We start from the raw sequence: 15,971 nt of genomic DNA, 5'->3' as shown, positions 1-15,971 counted from the left end.
TTCCCTCCGTCCTCCGTGGGTTTCATTCTCGGCCGTAACAGAATCCTCCGCGGTAGCTGGCCCGCATCAGCTGACCCCCGACGGTACCACTTTAGCGGGGTCGGCCCGAACATGACAAGGGTGGTGATTTCTTAATGTAGCCAGAGGTCACAGCGAGCGGACGGAGGCAGAGGTGGCGAGCCTGTCTGCGTTTGAGGAGGGCGGTGTCAGGCGGGGAGCAGCGGGTTGCGAGGAAGGTTGCCTGTAAGGGAAGCCTGGAAGTGGTTTTTTCTGGGGGGGGGGGGGGGGGGGGGGGGTGCTGATTTGGCTTCGTGGAGCAGGCCAGAGGAATGCGTGTTAGCGCACAGCTGCCCTGTTTTGTCACGGCTGTGCGCTGCGCTGTCTCTCCGGGTAACATAAAGCCGCCAGTGTTGTGCGTTCATATGAAGGACCTCCCATGGATCAGCGGGCCCAGATGCTCGGCCCAGCGGGAACGAACCCACATAAGCACCAAATAATGCAGTCAAGGCTGGATTTTGGAGCCAGCACCGGCCACTGGTCGGGCACTGGTTCGTATAAACTGTGGCTCAAGACTGTCGGAGCTGCAGGTTCACAACGGTGTGAACTGCCTGATGTAGAGCTGAACTCCAACGTGTTGTCTGACCCGACCACCTAAAACGACCGGGAAGGACGTTTCCGATGTTAGCGCCCCCGCTGGCAGCGGGACACGTGGCACCGGTGCTGAGGTGGGGTGAAAATCCACACCTTCGGAATTTGAACACAAAGTGATCAGTAGAAAATAATTCGCTCCGTCTGTGGGTCAGGAGAGGTCACGCTGATCTTACCCGCAGAGCTCCTCGCCGGCACCGACGTTTCTCCACCCGTCTGGTTGTCTAAAGTTATTTTAGGTGGGCAGGATTCTCGTATCTACGCCGTGAACTGTGACAACTGCCTTCATGCTAATTAGCTAGCTAGCTCACTGCTGGCTGATGGGATTGTTTTCCTCGTGTTTCATTCTTGCTTTTGATGTAAGTGAAAAATGGATATTTTTGTTTTTGAAGAGTTTCAAAGTGATTCCCACACAGTAGCACTGGAGGCCGGCGTCAAACGTGATGGTGGGGGGGGTCGAGATCAGGATGGAGAATTTGAAATTCTGCCACGTGACAGCAGCTCAGAGTGGCGACAACCCAGCGGCGACCTTGAAAGCCAACCTAATTGAAAGAAAAGCAACTCGGTTGTTGGAGGTGTTTGATATTTTCAGACTGAAAAAAGGTCACGCGGGCCACCACGAGGTGTCAGCGCCGGCGTGGTGCCGACTGTTGCGCTCACACGTGTTTATGGGGGTTAACAAAGGTTCAAGGGGCAACAAGGGAGCGCGCTCGCTCCCATTACTCTCTCACCGCCGCCCTCAAACAAGCTCTTGAAGAAAGTGGCGCCGATTGAGGCGTGGCGCTGCATCACGCGCCTACGGAGACGGGGGAGTCGCACCTGCCCCAGAAGTCGAGGGACACTTTCCAAAAACCAGGGCTTAATGTCGTCGACGCTGGATTGTCATCGGAGAGCCGAGGGTGCAGCTGCAGGTCTAGTGTTGCCCCACCGCGGCTGGGGGTGCCTGACAGCACAGAAACCCACCCAGCATTGATTACCGGCTAATTATAGGGCGAAGGAAGTGGCAGCTTGTTTGTTTCTGGGTTGCCGAGGAATAGATTTGCACTTCTCTGAGAGTTCATGAGCGATCGAGCGAGAATTCCGCTCAGCAATAATTAATAATTCGTTCTGTTCCCCACTTAATTCCACCTCCCTCGTTTTTCACAGCCTCGGTGGGTGGCGCCTCCTCCAGCCCTCTTTCACACCCACGTGGAGACTGGAATAAGCATATGTCGCGTTGATTACGAACAGGGAGGTGTTCAGGAGGAGCCAGTTAGGGTCCTGAGCTGCAGCCGTGATAACGAGGAACGTTTATGTGAAGCAAAGTCCTCACTAAACTCCTCACGGCCTCAGCGAGAAACAGGAAGTGCACAGGAGGTAAAGTCATTAGTGAGAAGTATGTGTGCACATAAAGGTTCCCTGTTGCACGTCAATAAAACCACCTCGGTCTTTAGATTTCTTTGAGACGATCAGGAGACATAAACGGCGTGAATTAGATGCTGCGCAGTAAAATCTGAAGGATTATCGGATAAATGTGAAGAGGAGTGGCGTTCGGGGTCGTTCCTGCAGCCGCAGGTCAACACCCTCACATGGCAGGTGTCAACCTGTCAGAATGTGATGATGTGAGATGGATGCAGAGCAGAAACTACGGTCGAGTGTCCGTCGGGGGCCGTAATTCTGATATCCGACCTGCTGCGGGGTTTTGTCTTAGCTCCAAAATTCCAAATTTGACTGCGAAGCTGAAGTGAAGCCTGCGTCAGGAATGAGTGAAAACATGGGAGGAACGTTATGTTTAAGGTCCGCGGGCGGACGACCTGTCGCTTCTTCTGCGGGAGACATAAATCTCTCATTAAGTGAAATGGTAACGTCATATTTTGGCCCGCACGAGCACCAAACTACGGCTCAGCCTCCACTCAGCCGGCACTCTGGGTTTGATTTGTGGTTCTGGCACACCGTGCCCACCCACATCGGCGTCGTGTCAAGACACGGATATTTATGGCCCCGGAGTTACGCGCCCAGAAGACACAGTTGACTTTAAGCACATGCAAGCGGGTCAACGGGAGAGAAAAAAACAAATTAGGGGAAACATTCGAAGGCCGGTGTTTGGAAGCTACAGCGTGGTTTCGTTTTACACTTTTGGGCCGAAACGCAGCGTGTAGGAAGTGCAAATTAACGACAAGTGAACATAGTGAACATTGTACTGGGGAGTTACAGCAACACGCAGCCTCCTCGGGTTACAGGAGGGGGTTTGGTGGGCTCGGTCAGAGCCAGGGGCTGTAAACGACCCAAAACCCGTCACAGAAAAAAACACTCAATACAGCTTTATTGGCACAGGTGCTGTTACGATCCGCTGTTACAGATCCGCTGTTACAGATCCGGACCCAAGCAACAGGCTAAGGATGGAGAGGGAAGGACACATGTATCTAGAGCTAAACTTGAGCGGGGGTCAGAGGTCAGAGAGGTCAGCGTGCATCTATAGAGCCATCAGAGGGGATGGAGGGATGATGGATAACCTGACCACCTTCTTGTCTCCTGTGCAGGTAATGGAGCTGTGGCGGGACGCCCGCCGATGTCTCCGATGTCTTCACTACCGTCTCCCGCGGCCTCCGACATCCGTGTCCCCTCGGGCCGTGACTCCCGCTCGCCCTCCCGGTCCGATCCGTGCGGGCGCATGCATCACGGAGAATGAGTTTGATCTCATTCTGAATAACGCGTTTGCTGCCACCGGACCTGCTGAACGCACACACGGGGGGGGTTCGGGGGGGGTTGGGGGGTGGCACGCCTGGCTGGTCGAGGCGTCCACGGTGTCGCTCGCGCCGAGGCCCTCTCGCCGCGCACGTCAACCCTGATGACTTCAGCGTGTGTCCTTATGAGCTCACCTTGCTAGAAGAGACAACAGGATTAGAGCGGTGGCGGTTGTGGGGGGGGGTGACCATGTCATACCTGCTCTGCTGGTGGTTAATGTGTGTGGTCACCCACATGATACCTGAGGTTATGGCTTTGACCTGCACACACGCACGCACGCACACACGTCTGTGTGTGTGCTTGCGTGTGTGTGTGTGTGTGTGTGTGTGGTGTGTGTGCTCGTAGCTTGCTGGTGTGCGCTGGCTGTCATGTGACCACCAGGCAAGCCTCTAAAAGGTCTCAAAGGCCAGACGGCTTTGCTGTGGGAGGCCGTCTTGGGCTCTGACCTCAGAAACCGGACGCTTTGAGACCAAAGAGATAATTTTGCAAACTGTATCTGGCTGCAACTGTTGCAAAAAAAACCAAAAACACACAGTTCTGTCCTGTTGTGGTTTGTTACTTTACTGCACATGAATGACAAGTGATCAATAAAAGACAGTAAAAAGCCACCGAATATCTAGCTGAACAGGAGAGAATTCCGTTTCTGAAATGTGATATGATTTTATTCCCTTGTGCTCCTTTCATGACATGATGATGTCATCGTTACTGTTCAATAGGACAGAAAGCTAAAATATTCAGAAGAACCCAAACAGGAAAATCATTTGTATAAGCAAAAAATAATAAAGGACCAATAGTCAAGAATTAAGAATATAATAATGTTATTGTCGGAGCAACAAATCCTCCTTTTGTATAAGTTAAATTCACAGGACAAGTGGAACTTTTATTATTACTACTATTATCATCATTGTTACTATTACCACATATTATTTTATTTTAATTTTTTTAATCGAACTTTTCTACAAAACCGCAGGCGCGTATCCGTGTGTTGGGTGGGGGGAGCCAATCACGTCCTGCCTCCACCGCCAGCAGACACACCTCCAACATGACCACTTACAAATGTTCATATCAGCGGGTGGAGAGCGCCGCATGTGCTCACTGGAACCGCCGCGAACGTCAAAACAGCTCGTGTCATTCCAAAAGTTTGCGCGTAAAGAGCCTGATGAGAGCGCGAGGGAGGACTGCTCGGGTCATGACGGGCCGCTGAGAGACAGAACCGGCGAGAACGACCCGAAGTTCGGTGTGCTTCGCTCCGGACGCAGGAGCGCAGACTTATGCCATTACGCACAGACCTGGAGCCGGGCTGCAAATGGGCGGCATAGGTGGCAACCTCTACCTCAGCATGTTGAATGGGACAGAAACGCAAACTTACGGAAAGAGCAACGACCTCCAACGCGGCGGCAAGGATCTCGGCGAGTTTAAAATGGGCCTTCAGGACGCCAGGTTTTACTACCCAGATTCTGTTCAGAGCGGCCAGGACGCGCTGGCTCTGCCGTACCACTCGGAGCAGGCGGTGGGAGGCTACGCGGCGCAGCCCGCCAGGTTTTACGCGCAGACCCTCGGCAGTGGTCCGTATGGAGGCGTGCGCTCTCCGCCGAGAAGCGGAGCGGGCCAGGGTTACATCCCGGCGGCAGGAGACGGGTTTCCGACAGGCGGTAAAGACTTGTATTGTTCTCCCCAGGAGAGCTACCCCGCGGGCTTCCAGCACGGCTACCAGCGGTCGCCTCTCTACCCTTTACCTGGGCTACAGGTGTGCGGCAAGACTCAGGCTCTGCTCAACAACTTCCCGCTGTGGGCGAAGTTCCACAAGTTCCAAACCGAGATGATCATCACCAAACAGGGCAGGTAAGAGCGCCTGGCAGCTGCAACAGCCCCGCTAACCCTAAAGAGGGGGTGGAACGCGCATTCCGGAGAGGTGATTTCGGAAAATAAAAAAGAAATGGTTTTGGAAATGTCGCACGTTCCACAAGAACGCGTAGAGACTTCAAAGCACCGATGGGCACGTGTGACCCAAACTCATCCTTGGTTGCAGCTGAGATTTAATAATTCAATTTTACAACATCGATATATATTTTTTTATCCTAGTTGTTTATGAATGTGTGTAGTAAAATCCGCAGCTTCTACTGGCAATATAATTACATTTCGATTGAAAATGATTTAAATTGAATTGAGAAGAAACCCACATTTAAAATGAGTATAAATCCTAAAATGCTGACATCATGTCTTTGACCTCTGGACACTTCAGTAGCGAAACCTCAAACAGGACATTAATCATTTAATCTATTTTATCTCGGTTGTGCAGACAAAAGCTGCAACTCTGGAAATTACACACACGCGGCAAATATTACTCATATGTTTCTCTAGAGGTGCTGGAAGCTTCAAGCACGAGTGATTTCATCTTATTTATTTTTTTAAATAAACGCTCGACAAAATCAAATTTGCAAATCCAGCGCAGCGGGTTCTTATCACCGCCGAGGAGTTTTAAACTGAGGCGCGATAAATAAACCTCAGCGTGATGTCTCCAGGGCTGGAGGAGCAGAGTGGGCTTTTATTTGAAAGCACGCCGTCTGCGGGGCCGCTGACCCGGCAGGAGGAGAGACGGCGCTGCCGGGCTCCTCTGATGGGTCACCGCGCTTTAACGCGCAGCCACGTCGATGAGGATTAATCCGTGAACGAGCCACCCATTTGTGGGTGACAGAAGGTTTGAGGCCGCGGGATTCTCATGGATACAATCCGCGCAAAAGCGAGTGCGCGCTCCCCCTGTTCTGACACCCAGTCGGAGCTCCTCATTTATTATTAACGCGGTTTAAGTGCATTTTTATACGTGGAAAAAAAAAGAAAAGAAACACTGTTAATTTTCCACCTGGATTTTTTTTAATCATCTTGTACCAAGAAAAATACCCATTTGAAGAGATTTATTCACTTTCTGTTTCACTGTAGACGCACCTGCTTCACATCGATTAGCAATGCAGAAAGAATTGGAAAGTATAAAAAATCCCCGAGTTTAATTTTTTTTTTTAAAGGTGAAGATTGAGCTCGTGACTTACAAAAAATGTTTTAAATTTGGCCAACAATTAAAAGCAGCTCACGCTTTGACTCTAACGCTGCAAATTATTTTCTTTAGAAATAAGTTGCTGAAGTGTGTGTGTGTGTGTGTGTGTGTGTGGTGTGTGTGTGTGTGTGTGTGTGTGTGTGTGTGTGTGTGTGTGTGTGTGTGTCTGTTTATACTAATAAGTCCTGGCAAATTGAAACTCACACTGCGGTCGGCAAAATTTATTTTGCTTTTGTAACTGTAGTTTTAGCTCGAACCTCATTAATTCGCGCACACCCGCGTCTTCAGGAGTGTAAATATCACAGAAGGATCCGTGTTAGGTTTCGCCTTTTCAAAAGAAAATTTCCTCCTTGCACAAAAGCCACAAACCTCATGTGAAAATTAAAATTCCCGCCGGTGTGAAAGTTGTCACCGTTCTGCCTCAACACCTAAAATTCGGCGTTCATGCATGATTAATGTCACCGGCTGAAAAAGAAATCCAAGAAGAAAAAACCCTGACAGGCTCCAGGAGCCGGAGAGCTGCACATCAGAGGCGAAATCCTTCTGAAAATTTCATCCTGGGCTCCGGCTCACGCCGTAATTTGGCTGTGATTTTGGAGAGAAGCGTGCAAAGTTGGTGGAAGAGAGAAGGGCCGAGCGCCGGGGAGGCTTCAGATGGCCGCGCCGAGGAGGTGAGACACCTTTGAAGCTCAGGAAGTCAAAGATTCTCTTTATTTTCTGCTCGCTTCAGTTTCTGGCTGAACAATCTGATGTCTCAGAAGGTTTGGGGCTCAGGAACCACATGTGGGTTTGCTCACAGCCTGAAGCGAAGCAGGGTGGATTCATCTGCACATCTTCTGAGCTCGATTCAGACCACCAGCCCCAGTTGGCAGGATGCTCTTTCCGACTGATGCTGCAAGGCAAAGTTCAAGTCATGACAGCGGCGGCCACAAAGGCGGCACGTTTTCTGTTAAATCAGAAGCTTTTTTTGGCCCCGGATGAATGTGAATTTCTGATATAAAGTGATTGGAAGTCAAGAGAAAGTTGGCCTTTGTGTTTTGGTGGCTCCACCTGCAGCTGTGACGGTGGCGCCGAGTCAGAAAGTGCTCATTTTCCCTGCTTTGGTTTCACGTTGAATATCATCAGTCTGGAGTTGGAGATGATTCACAGGGCTCAGCTGGACCATCCAGAACTGGGTTTGTTTCGGGAGGCTGAGTTTAGAAAGTGAGAAGCAACACGGAGATTTTAAAATATAGAAACATTAAACTGAGAGGAGGTCAGGCACCTTCTCAGTTCAGTCCGCCTGTCAGGAAATAACAAAGCACCAGACTTAATCATGTTTTTGAGTAGGTTTTCGTCTCGCGTCACCTCAACATGGAAATCAGAGTGGGCGTTTCCATTTAAAATTGCACTATTTTACACAGACAACCTAGATTTTCTTCTGAAGTGATGATGTTTGGGGAGGAATGTTTGGAAGGCTCGCATTTGATCTGACGGTCTGAAAGCAGAAGTGCAACTTTAAGAGGGCTTAACTACGGTCTTCACTTGTTTCCTGCTCAGCTGTTTCAGGGTGAATGAGCGTTTCCTCAGACTCGACGGGGGCCAATTAGGGCCCTTAGATAAGGCACAGCTTCCCCCCTAGCCTGTCAATAAAGACCCCGGTTAGCGCCGTATTACTCCGCTGCTGAAAATAGTCCCTAAACTCCAAAAAGGGTCCCGCTGTTTGCTTGAACGCCAACAAATTAAAATCGTACAACACGTGACAGTGGGAAACAGGTGGATGGTGCGCGCGAGGGTTCGCGGATGGAAACAGATGTGCAGCAGCGCGATTAATCCATCCCACCGAGGCGTGATGACAGTACGAAAATGGGACTGCGGACACGCGCGAGAGCCGAACCAGAAGTCGGTGGGCACGACACGGACGCGGACGCGGACGCGGGCGGCGGGCGGCGCGTCCTGCGGCCGCGCGTCCGCGTCCGTGTCCGGCAGCAGCTGCGGACCGGCGCGTCTTGGTCACAGATGATCGAGCGTATGCGCGGTGACAAAAACTGGACCTGAACTCCTGTCGGCACGAATCAGCGGGTGCGCTCGTGTGGAAAAGTCCTCTCCCCGGTGAATATCCAGTTCCTCCTGTCTTCTCAAGGCTCAGCCTGGCATCCCCAGGACAAACGCCACCCCCCCCCTCCTGCTCTTTCCTCTTCTTAAACCTCCGTTTCCTCCCCTCTCTCCCGCAGCCTCTGTCTGCACGAACCCCCTCTCCTTATTTTGATGCTCCTAAATGTCACCCGCCGCCTCTGTATTACTGGCTGTCTCACCACAAACCTGCTTCAGACGATGTTCGACACTCACGTGAATATCTGGACGAGGACTGACGTTAGTCGCTATCGCGAGGTTTGCGGCCGCACAGCTGATCGATGAAACAACAAATAAAAGGTGCAGAAGCCGACAGGTGCCTTAAGAGGAGGCGTGTTTTGGTGAAATGGGCAAAGTCGGGGGGGGGGGGGCGCCCCCCCCCCATGCAAATGCTGCTCTGTGTTGTAATTTGTTGGTTTCCACTTTGCTGAGCTCTGGTTTCCCTGAAAAGGCTTTCGCATGAATCAGGTGACCAGTGGAGCGATTAATGCGCCTTCTTCATCTGTCAAATGACGAAGAAAGGCTTTGCGCGATACTCCGGTGACCTACAGAGAGGCGGAAGTCTGTTTTTCTGACCACTTTGCACCAATAATGAGTTATTTACTGGCATAAGAGCTGGGTGGGACATGGCTGGGAAGGAACTGGACATGGATACTGGGCAGATTCTGCTACAAATGAGGCCACAGGCGCGGAATCACAGATCACATCGTCCAGATTTTAGCGGCCTTGGTCGTGAACAATGGCAGGACGCTGCGATGGCGAAGGAGAAATCAGTCGGACTAATTGAATCTTGTGAAAATTTAATAACTAATTCACCCAAGCTAAAAAAAAAAAAAAAAGGAAAACAGATAGGTTGTTTTTTGTTTTATTTCCACAGGAGGATATTAATACAGACACAATGTGACTGCGAGAGGAAGGAAGAGAGCGTTTGTTGGGGGCTATTTTCAGCAGCGGATTAACACGTGTTTGATGTTCTGAGTGTTTGGTGCAGACAGGATGTCCAGATAGACGACAGGTTCTGCCACTGCAACACTGCTTGGCAGCCTGTCTTTAGAGGCATTTGGGCAGCAAGTTGACCATTTCCTGCTTGTTGGATATCAACATTTCCTACTTTTGACCCGCTGAGATGATAATTAGCACCCCGGGCTAATGCGGCCGTGCTTCGACTTTCAAAAAAAAAAAAAAAAGAGTTAAAAGGAAAGAAACCGTCCTCGGGTTTCCTGCGGGCCTGTGGTGCTTTTGCCTCTTTACGCACTTCGCCTGTTTTGAACGCTGCTAAATGGCCAAAGCGCTCCAGGCAGGACACACTGAATTTAAATGAGATGATAACAGTCGCTGCAGCTCATCTAAACAACACTGACAACATGCAAAGCTGTTGTTTTTGGACACGCTAAAGGTACATCAGACCCGATTATTCAGCAGGTAAAGCTGCTCTTCTGCGCCCCCCCCCAAACTGTGGGGGAAAAAAACAACCATTTTACAGACTGGTAATGGCTAATGCTAGGCGTGCGTGGTGGAAGGGAGTGCATTTGTCTCCTGCCACCCCCATTAGCTTTAGTAATTAAATAAGTGTGTGGAGGCCCGGTGCCACAGGGGCCGGGTCTCTCCTCTCGGACGGATGGATGGATGATGGATGGATGGATGGATGGATGGATGGTGGGTGGGTGGGTGGTTGGATGTTTAAACGTGATGTGCAGCCACGAGAGCATCGCGCTCTGGTTGTGCTTCTGTGTATAAGGATGATATCAAAGGAACTGTGTTCCTTCCCTAAGTGCTCCTGGGCTGACATGCATTACTTTTGCCTGAAATGCATCGGGTCTCTCCTGGTTTCACCGTCACTGGGTCGCGGCGCCCGGGGACGCCCTGAACTCCAGGTTACCCCGTCTCCCCGAGACCAGACTGAGATGAACGCGGCAATCAAGAGCTACTTCTGATGCATCTTTCATGAACATCGGCTTTAACAATTCACCCGCGCTGGTTCCTCCTCAACCTCGGCTCCTCACATCCCGGAAGGAGGACGGGTCGTATGTGTCACGTATGGACGCAGCGGGAGGTCGGGGGGGTGGCGGGGGTGGGGTTCTGAGAAGAACACACCAAATTTCCCCTTTTTTTAACTATACAGGCGTCTTCTAACGGTCTCGGTTTGCTCGCTTTGTCTGTCCAGGAGGATGTTCCCCTTCCTCAGCTTCAACATCAGCGTCTTGGACCCGTCTGTCCACTACAACGTCTACGTGGACGTGGTTCTGGCTGACCAGCACCACTGGAGGTACCAAGGCGGCAAGTGGGTCCAGTGTGGTAAAGCAGAGGGAAACATGCCAGGTAAAGAGTCTTTCTGTGTTCGGTTGTGCTAAAAAAAAAAAAAAAGCCATAGAATCAATTATTTAATCACAGAAACTTTAAGAGTAAATCTCCAAACGCGTTAATTCTATTTTAAATGTATGTTCAGTGGCTAAACTCCATCGACAGTTACAGAGCAGCGCTTTTAAAAAAATGTTCTTCTACCATCTTAAGACAAACCAGAAACTGAGGCAAAGGTCTTTCTGTTTGACCAAAACCCAACTGATGAAAATATATGGCGGTCATATGTGTTTGTTTGTGTGTGTGTGTGTAGAAGATCTCAAGGAAGTGGTTAATTCAGCAGCCCTGAACCCACGCTCAGACCCCATGCATCGAGCTGCATGGGGTCTGAGCGGTTTGGGTGGACATTTTGGTATTGAATTTTTTTTGAAGACAGAAACTCGGGCTGCAGAGCAACGACAGAAGAAAATATTTACTTTGGTAAATGGGGAAAAAATAAAACTAGTGATGTAATGACTTTACTGCGAATGCATGTATTTGTTGTCCTAGCAACGGGGGGGGGGTTGTTTTCAGTTATAACCACGTTGAAAGCGGCCTCTCCTCTATGGTAACGCTTATATTTACATATCGCTCCTTCCTCCCGTCTGCACCACAAAATCAAATCAACCGGCGCTACGTTCCTAAACGGACTAAACCACAACTCTAAAAATCCGGGGCGTGCGAAGGTGTTATTGCGCCACGCTAACGTTGCTGCAGCGGTCGCAGCGTGAGTTTCTCATTGTTGCCTGTTGTTGTGTTGTCAGGGAACAGGATGTACATGCACCCGGACTCTCCCAACACGGGAGCTCACTGGATGAGACAGGAAGTGTCCTTCAGCAAGCTGAAGCTGACCAACAACAAGGGCAGCACCAACAACTCGGCGCAGGTACAGTCCCGTTCGGCCGCCATTCAAGTTGGACGAGCTAGCGCTTAAATTGTTTTTTAAAAACGTGCGTTTCCTCTCCAGATGATCGTCCTGCAGTCGCTGCACAAGTACCAGCCGCGCCTCCACATCGTGGAGGTGAAGGAGGACGGCTCGGAGGAGCCCTTCCTCTCCTCCAAAGCTCAAACCTTCATCTTCCCCGAGACGCAGTTCATCGCCGTCACCGCCTACCAGAACGCAGACGTGAGTCAAACCACCGGCGTCTCTTTTTAAGCCCCACCCTCGGTTCAGGCGAGCGGCGCCGAAACCCTCGCAGAACCTCTGCAGGCCGTCTCCACGAGGTCCGCACACGCGTGACGCCTCTCCTAAAGCTAATTTTTGGTGCGCCAACACGCACCTAGCATCCACTGTTGCTCGCAGGCTCGTGAGTTTCATTAATTCTGCATCCCCCCCCCCCTCTAAACTCCTCTCTTCTCACACAGATCACGCAGCTAAAAATCGACCACAACCCCTTCGCCAAAGGTTTCCGTGACAATTACGACACGTAAGTATCTTATTTACAAACCGTCTTTGTTTGAACCTGGCGTTTGCCCTGGCACAGGCACCATCACATGGTGGTAGGGGGGTGCTCACGGACATCCATCCACCGACGCCCCCCACCACCACCAACCACCTCGCCCCCCCCCCCCCCCCACCTCGGCTGGTATATTTAGCGTTCTCTGCAGGTGGTGCAGCAGGGGCCGTGCAGACGTGATGCAGGGCGTGAGGGGCTTTAAGATGTCAGATACATCGTTTGAGGTTTTCAGCAGGAAGTAACACGTTTTATATTTTTTTCCTCTCTCTCTTCTCACACTCTCATCTCCTGCCAAGGCTGTACGCTCCTGCTGACTCTGATCGCCTCACCCCCTCCCCCACGGACAGCCAGCAGCTGCTACCTGGGAGCTGCTACCCCCAAGGCTACCTCTCAGAAGCGTACATGAGCCCCCTGCCGCAGACCCGCTTCTACAGCCGGGAGCCCATCGCCGTGGGCGCGCAGCACAAAGACACCTCCTCCAGCCCCGGTCCCCACAGCCGGTGGTACCTGCCGCCCCAGCAGGGCGTCACGCCCAACCGGCTTGACTTCACCTCCCCGTACGACAGCGACTTCTCGGGAAATGGTTTTTACAAGCCCTTCCCGTTGCAGACGTCCGCTCACCACGCTCTCAACTACTACCCAGACCATCCCTTCGCATCCACCAGCATGTCCGTGTCTGGAGTCACAACGGCGGGCTGGACCACCAGCCGGCCCACCCCTCAGTACCTCAGCCACGCAGCTAAACCAAATCCCAACCTGGGTTGGTTTCGGCCCATATCTTCCTCGTCCTCCTCCACCTCGCCGGGCCACCCCAGGCTGCACCCTCCGGCGCTCCTGGAGCCGTTACAGTCGGTCCTGCCGCAGGACAAACCCAAAGACAGTGTGGACCCGGTGGGAGAGGACCCCTGGCTCGAACCTACCTCTGTGAAATCGGCGGCCTCGACCGACTCAGGCCTGTTCGAGGGCGGCATGGGGGAACATAAGAAGAGGAGGGTGTCACCCTATACGTCCAGCACCGAAAACTCCCCGCCCCCACGTAGCAGCGAGACCTGCGAGAAGGACAGCAACAGTGATGCGGACTACTATGGCTATTACACCCACTGAAGCCAACACAGAAACCAGCGTCAGCCATCACCTCTGCCCACATGGACACATGGTCTGCCCAGGCAGGCACGACAAAGGGCTGGAGCAGTTCCTCCTGCTGCCGAGCCACATATTACAACCTCATCATCCTTTGTGAACAGCGTGCAAAGACTCGTCAAAGCGAACTTTTCAAGGTTACTGTCAAAGTTGAACAGAAGTGAAAGTGATTGGGACGCTGCCCCGGAGCAACATAGACGCCACACAGACAAGCGGTCCTGTGACTTTAGCCTTTAAAACATCTGGAGATGTGAGTGACAAAAAAACGATCTGCATATCTGCCTGCTGACAGACGCCTGCGGGGGCTGTCTGTTCTTACTGCGTCAAACACTCGTGTCGTGTCTCTTTTGGCTTCCTCTCGTCTCTGTACGTCTCTTCACACTCAACCTCGACCAGTCACACATACGCCCGCAATATGCTGGCATTCAGTTGCCCACACAGAGTTTTAGCAAAACTTGCATCTCTGCATTTAGTATGGCTCCCCCTGTGGTGGCAGACCAGTACTGCAGGCCAACTGTGGCCTGGCAGTGTTCAATAATATCAAGGTTAATCTAAGCAAACCCAGATAGCAAGAACCACAGAATAAAGAGCAAGTAAAAGAGTTTAGGTTAGCTCAAGTGGACCTGGTGCTCTTAAAGAGAGCTCAAAGTGAGTCATTGTAGCTGTTAGCGCCTGAGGCTAACAGGGTCAGCTGGACTCCATTTGCTTATAGAGTGAAAAAGACCTCGTTACAACAAAGGCCACTGAAACAATCGATGCGAAAACGCTAATGTGACCACACACAGATCAAGCTCGCCATCGATAGCAGTGTCGGTGACAGCGTCGGCGGAGTACGGCACCAGCGAGGGTGACGGCTTTGTAACAATCGCCGTCCGTCCGAGCGAACGTGTCCAGGTCCGCTGACGTCTGATCCCATCGCGGGTTTCTGCAGGGGTGTAAAAACCGCGTCACCGCTAAGAGGAAGCAGGAAGTGACCAGACAGGCACAGAATTTCCCCCCACGATCACAAGGCGACAGTGGTTGACAGCGACCCCCCCCTTCTCCTCCCCCGGCCCGCTGACATAGATAAAGAGTGAGGCCTCAGTCGGCGCCGATCAGAGGGCTGCTCCTCAGCCCTCAGCAGGTGTGCTAACGACCCCCGACAACAGCGGCGGCGGGGGCAGGGGGGGTCACCAAAGTCTTCAACAGGGTAGCGCTAACGACCTGTACGCAAGGAAAGCCGTGGCACTCGCCTCACGTTTTAACTGGCCCGTTTGACCACGAGCGACGAGCTTTGAAAAGCTCACAATTCTCCGATATTGACGAAACCAATAAAAAATATTGATTAATCCACCTCAAGAGACCCGTGAGCCAAATAATCAGTGTGTGAGGGTAAAAGTGTGCTGGAGGTGCGAGCTGCCCCGCTGATGGTTCACCCTTTAAAGACTTTCTGATTTACACTGGAGTTTGTGGGATTTAGAGTTAAAAAATTATAATGCAATATGTTGTAAAATGTGTTTCAAATGCACTCGGGGAGGGAATAAAGGTCTTAATGATGATGAAGGCTGTGTGACAGCACGATTCCTACAACCAGACATGTAAATAAATCAGTGTTATGATGGATAAAGAACGCAGTAATATTCAGTTTTTGGGGAAAAAACAAAAACAGTGGTGATTCCTAAAGGACCTTAACGAAGGCGAACGAGCTTGTTTCAAGTGCAATTAATAAGTTCCGAAGCATCAATACAATTGAAAAGCAAACGTCAGGTTATTTACTGATGTGCTGGAGTTTGTTATGTGGTCCACTGACCCTGAATCTGTCCTGGAGACAAACGACAGCATGAAATGCTCTCCGGCGTCTCAGGAACGCCCCCTGCTGGGCGCCACATCCATCTACAACCGATAGGAGCCATTCTCTGCCCTTTGACCTCTGATACCTCCGTCTCCCTTCAGCGTGTTCCCCTCAACCTCAATGTTGAACACACATTTCCCACATTCGGGACTCTGCGTTTCCTTGGATTTCTCTGTGTTTTATAGGAACTCTGACAAACGGGAGCTCAGAGCAGTTGGAGCAACCAGCATGGTCGTTTTTGTGTGTGATCTCTGTGCACTGTTCTTGTCAGGGAAGCAAAAATAAGTTCTTTTTTTTTCTTTGACAGATTACGAATATGCTCTAGCAAGCAAAAACGAGAGGATGAAAGGGAAAACTTATTTATTACAGGTGGCATATTTGTGTATCGTACTGTTTTTTTATTATTATTATTATTATTATTATATTATTATTATTATTATTATTATTATTCATGAAATTAAATCTTACACATGACAAATGTGACTGTTTTGATGTGTTAATAAAGCCAAGTTTATTAGTAAAACATCGATCAAGCGTCTTTCATCTGATATAGACGTCATTTAAAGATTGGTTGTGTACGTTTTCACGTTATTTAGGAACTGTAAATGTACAATACTGCATGTATTCACCAAATGTTTGCGGTAATTGGAATGTGTGTCTTTATTTACGCACA

The 15,971-nt window shown here is 50.7% G+C and overlaps 1 protein-coding gene and 1 long non-coding RNA gene across 3 annotated transcripts; one reads left to right on the top strand and one right to left on the bottom strand.

Moving 5' to 3' along the window:
- Window positions 1–4,436: 4,436 nt before the first annotated feature.
- tbx21 (T-box transcription factor 21) lies at window positions 4,437–15,175 on the top strand. 2 transcript variants are annotated; one of them, XM_057052163.1, is made up of 7 exons: window positions 4,437–4,937; window positions 5,051–5,214; window positions 10,698–10,852; window positions 11,635–11,756; window positions 11,838–11,996; window positions 12,236–12,297; window positions 12,624–15,175. In XM_057052163.1, the coding sequence occupies exons 1-7, from the start codon at window positions 4,719–4,721 to the stop codon at window positions 13,429–13,431; spliced, it is 1,689 nt and encodes a 562-aa protein (XP_056908143.1). In that variant the 5' UTR covers window positions 4,437–4,718; the 3' UTR covers window positions 13,432–15,175. The 2 variants fall into 2 exon arrangements, with proteins under 2 accessions (XP_056908143.1, XP_056908133.1); XM_057052153.1 differs by having other exon boundaries at window positions 4,437–5,214.
- Window positions 6,628–8,347, bottom strand: LOC130536507 (uncharacterized). The gene is made up of 2 exons (XR_008953367.1): window positions 7,472–8,347; window positions 6,628–7,313 (listed from the first exon to the last, which is right to left on the bottom strand). It is a non-coding gene; the product is annotated as an uncharacterized LOC130536507 (long non-coding RNA).
- Window positions 15,176–15,971: the final 796 nt, after the last annotated feature.

The sequence above is a fragment of the Takifugu flavidus genome, chromosome 1 (genome assembly GCF_003711565.1).
Source record: "Takifugu flavidus isolate HTHZ2018 chromosome 1, ASM371156v2, whole genome shotgun sequence".
Taxonomy (NCBI): Eukaryota; Metazoa; Chordata; class Actinopteri; order Tetraodontiformes; family Tetraodontidae; genus Takifugu; species Takifugu flavidus.
This window is presented reverse-complemented; position numbering and strand designations above follow the sequence as displayed.

Coding starts and splice junctions, on each gene's coding strand:
- tbx21 (XM_057052153.1), top strand. CDS start 4,679: ATGGGCGGCATAGGTGGCAACCTCTACCTCAGCATGTTGAATGGGACA. Junction 5,215..10,697: donor ATCATCACCAAACAGGGCAG/GTAAGAGCGCCT, acceptor TTGTCTGTCCAG/GAGGATGTTCCCCTTCCTCA. Junction 11,997..12,235: donor CCGCCTACCAGAACGCAGAC/GTGAGTCAAACC, acceptor CTTCTCACACAG/ATCACGCAGCTAAAAATCGA.